At 35.5% G+C, this 4,286-nt stretch overlaps 1 protein-coding gene across 1 annotated transcript; it reads right to left on the bottom strand.

The window, feature by feature from the left end:
• Window positions 1–1,436: 1,436 nt before the first annotated feature.
• EMWEY_00049040 (ribosomal RNA methyltransferase, putative) lies at window positions 1,437–3,320 on the bottom strand (the record flags this gene model as incomplete). The annotated part of the gene is made up of 2 exons (XM_013477306.1): window positions 1,437–2,037; window positions 2,194–3,320. The coding sequence occupies 2 exons, from the start codon at window positions 3,318–3,320 to the stop codon at window positions 1,437–1,439; spliced, it is 1,728 nt and encodes a 575-aa protein (XP_013332760.1).
• Between the last annotated feature and the right edge of the window lie 966 nt (window positions 3,321–4,286).

The following is a 4,286-nucleotide window of genomic DNA, read 5'->3' as shown; positions in this document are numbered from 1 at the left end:
ATTTTTTTTTTTTTTTAATTTTTTTTTTTTTTATACGTACACCTCTAAACCCTAAACCCTAAACCCTAAACCCTAAACCCTTTAGGGAACAAACAAACCTCTTAATAAACAAATGCGTATATAACTAAACCTTCTCTTCTTTCTTATATACAAAGGAAGAGGGAATAAACAAGGGGAGGGGGGCTGCAGCAGCAGCAGCAGCAGCAGCAGCGGCAGCATGAAGAGCAGCAGCAGCAGCAGCAGCGGCGGGCAGAAGAAGCCCCCAACCAACAACAGCCAGCAGCAGCAGCAGCAGCAGGAGGCAGCAGCAGCAGCAGCAGCAGTGGCGGTTCTCTGTATGCTAAAGAGGTATTTCTATGCTTATTTTATTTCTTTTTTTATTTATTTTTATATTTATTTATTTATTTAATTAAATTTAATTAATTAATCATATATTTACACAAACAAAACAACAAAAATATATTAATCTGTCGGCGCACCCCACAACAAATCGTGCTGCTTGCTGCTCCAGCTTGAAGGCGGTTGCTGCTGTTGCTGCTGCTGTTGCTGCTGTTGCTGCAGTGTCATAAAATACCATTTAATTGAATAAAATAGGCAAATAAACCATTAAATTAATTCTAATTAATTAAATAAACAATAAAATAATAAAAATATACACAAAAAGAATTAAATTGACGTTAAATAGACCACAAACAACTTTATTTTCTTTATAAGTTGCACACCTGCATTATTCGTGTGTCTGTACACCTCAGCACCAGCAGCAGCAGCAGCAACAACAACAAAAAGATGAATTTTTTATTTTTTCCCTTGAAATAAACGGCTATTTATGTATAAATTAGCTAAATAAATTAAATAATTTATTTTTATTTATTTTTTACTGCTATTTCATGTATTTATGCATTTATTTCCTCTTTTTTCCCTCCTTTTTCCTCTCCCCCTTTTCTTCCTGAAAGGAAGGAAGGAAGGAAGAGGAGGAGGAAGAAGGGGGAAAGGAAATACTGATGCATATAAATGCACAATAAATGTTTATTTTCTTCTTTTTACGTAAATAAATATAATAATAAATTAAATTAAATTAAATTAAATTAAATTAAATATAAATATAAATAAGCAACAAAAAAGGAAATAAATTATTTATTAAGCTAGTGGTGTGGAGGTGTGCGTACACCTGAATAATCCTTCCTACGTAAAGTAACAAAAGAAAAGAAAATAAAAATTAAATTGTTAATTTAATTAAATTAATTTATTTATATGTTTCTTTCCCTTTCCCCTTTTGCATGCACATATGTATGTATGTATATGCATGCATACATATATGCATACATACATACATATATACATACACACATGTATAGGTGTATATATATATATATATAACAAGGTAAATAGGTAAATAACTAGATAAAATAAATAAATAAGCATAATAAATAGATAAATTAGGATAATAGACCTCTTTTTCTTAATATAGCTTCCTTATAAGGAGGAATAGTAGGTAATTGTATAGGTTTAATTGGGGTGTACGTACACCTGGATAAAATATAATTTTTATCTGCATCCATGTCTTCTTTTATATCCCCACTACTTATAAATGGTATTAATTCACCTAATACTTTATTTAACCATATATCTGCAGGTAATTCTGCTGCTCCTCCTCTTTCTTCTTCCTCTTCTTCTTCTGCTGCTATTGTATTTGCTGCTGTATTTGCTGCTGCTGCTGCTGCTGCTGCTGCTGCTGTATCTGCTGCTGATTCTAATGATATATCTTCTTCCTCTACAGCTTTCTTTTCTACAGCACTATCTGCTGCTGCTGCTGCTGCTGCTGCATCATCATCAACATCAGCAGCAGCAGCAGCAGGAGGAGGATTAGCAGCAGCAGCAGCAGCAGGAGGAGGAGCAGCAGCAGCAGGAGGAGGAGCAGCAAGAGGAGGAGGAATAGATTTATAATGATAAGGATTATAGATAAGAGATAGATTAGGAGAGAAACCTTGACAAACAAGGAATGCCTCTATGCTGCTGCTCCTCGATGCAGCAGGTTTGCTGCAGTATACAGCAGCAAATAATATATTTAGCTGTATATACACCATAGGTATATATTCACCTCTAAATATTTTACATATAAATATACCTTTTTTTTTTATTAATAATTTTGCTGCTGCAGCAACAGCAGCAAATACTATTTGCTGCTGTATATACTCATCTATATCTCTTATACCTGTTATGTCTGGTGCACCATCACATACAATTATATCTGCTGCTGCTGTTGCTGCTGTTGCTGCTGTTGCTGCTGTTGCTGCTGTTGCACCTCCTGCTGCTGCTGCTGCTGCTGCTGCTGCTGCTGGTGTTGGTGGTGTATTTTTATTTAATAATAATAATATTTCTTGTATAGTTTCTTCTTTTGTTATATCCCCACGGTGTACGTACACCCCATCTATTGGTGCTATTTCTTGTAGATCTACTGCTACTATTATTGGAGGAGGAGGAGGAGGACCTAATATTCTTGCTGCTTCTGCTGCTGCTGCTTCTTCTGCTGCTGCTATCCTTGCTGCTGCTGCTGTTGCTGTTGCTGTTTGTATTGATGTATTATTAGTTGCTGCTGCTGTATTTGTTGCATTATATTCTTCTTGTTGTTGTTGCTGCTGCTGCTGCTGCTGCTGCTGCTGTTGCTGTTGCTGTTTGTCGTGTTGCTGCTGTTGATGCAGTAATTGCTGCAGTATCTGCTGCTGCTGCTGCTGCAGCAATCTATTATATTCATTAACCTTAAGGGAATAATTAGCCCATAAACGTTTCCTTAGTACCTGGCTCCAGCTACCTGGTGCTGCACATAGATCTACTGCCCTATGTGGGTAATCAAATATACTCTTGCTGCTGCTGCTGCTGCTGCTGTTTGCTGCTGCTGCTGCTGCTGCTGCTGCTGCTGCTGCTGATTGTGATTTCTTCTTTGATCTTCTTCGTGATCGTCTTGTTCTTGATGATGATGATGGTGCTGCTCCTGCTGCTGCTCCTGCTGCTGCTGCTGCTCCTGCTGCTGTAGGAGAAGGAGGAAGACAGGAAGGCCAATGAGTATATTCTTCATCATTATTACTTCTGCTGCTACTCCTGCTGCTGCTTCTGCTGCTGCTTCTGCTGCTACTCCTGCTGCTGCTGCTGCTGCTGCTGCTGCTAGTAGTATTATATATATCATTAAATTGTAGATAAGGAGGAGAAAGGAAATTAAATTGCTGATCTAATTGTATTAATTTATATGCACTTCTTGCTCTGTATCCTTCTTCCTTTGCTTTCCTATAATATATATCACGACGGTCACGAGATATTGGACCCATCTTCCTCCTGTTGCTGCTGTTGCTGCTCTTGCTGCTGCTGCTGCTGCTGGTGGTGGTGGTGGTGCTGCTGCTGCTGTTTCTTTTTTTGTCTGTCTTTCTATGTGATAGTCATACGGCCAAGTGCTGCTGCTAAAGGATGGTATATTCAACTTACACTGCTGCAGCAAGAGGAAAGAAGAGGAAATGAGGGAATAAAAAGGAATAAAAAGAAGAAAAAAAAGAATAAATGAAGAATAAAACAATAAATTGAGGAAAAAAGAACTTTTTAATCATAAAAATACATTAACAACATCTATTATAGGAATATTCAATAAAGGACCCAACAGGAAACCACGAGGAAGAAAAATGAGGAATACTCCGCTAATATTCCCTCTTTTATGTTAAAAAAGAGATACAAATATATATTTTATTCTTTTTTAATTAAATAAAACTATTTTTTCTCTTTTTTTCCCCTTTTTTTATGATAATCTTCCCTCCGGCTTCCCTCCTTTATTGAGGGGGGCCCCATGCGTCTTTCTGTTTCTTCTTTTCTTCTTGCTTCTTTCCTTCTTGCTATATTCAATTAAATATTAATTAAATATAAATAATATATTCATAAATAAATAATTTAAATTTATTTATTCTTTTTATTTTATTCGTTTATTTCCTCCTTTATAAGATGTGCATCCTTCCTATCTATATTAATACTGCAACACTAGTTGCGGTGTATGTACACTCGAATTATAATGCTTATATAGGGAATATTCTTTTTTATTCTTTTTATTTACTATTAAATAAGTAATTAAATATTAAATTAATATCTAATATCTAATATTTACTACTAATTATTAACTATTTACTATTTACTACTCATTTATTAACAATTTAAATTGTCTTCCCTCCCCTTGCATGCAGTACTTAACTGTCGATACACCCGGGGCTTCTTAATATATTTCTTATATATTATATATATATATATATATATAT

This window comes from Eimeria maxima, genomic scaffold, assembly GCF_000499605.1.
Source record: "Eimeria maxima Weybridge genomic scaffold, Emw_scaff1136, whole genome shotgun sequence".
Lineage (NCBI taxonomy): Eukaryota > Apicomplexa > Conoidasida > Eucoccidiorida > Eimeriidae > Eimeria > Eimeria maxima.
This window is presented reverse-complemented; position numbering and strand designations above follow the sequence as displayed.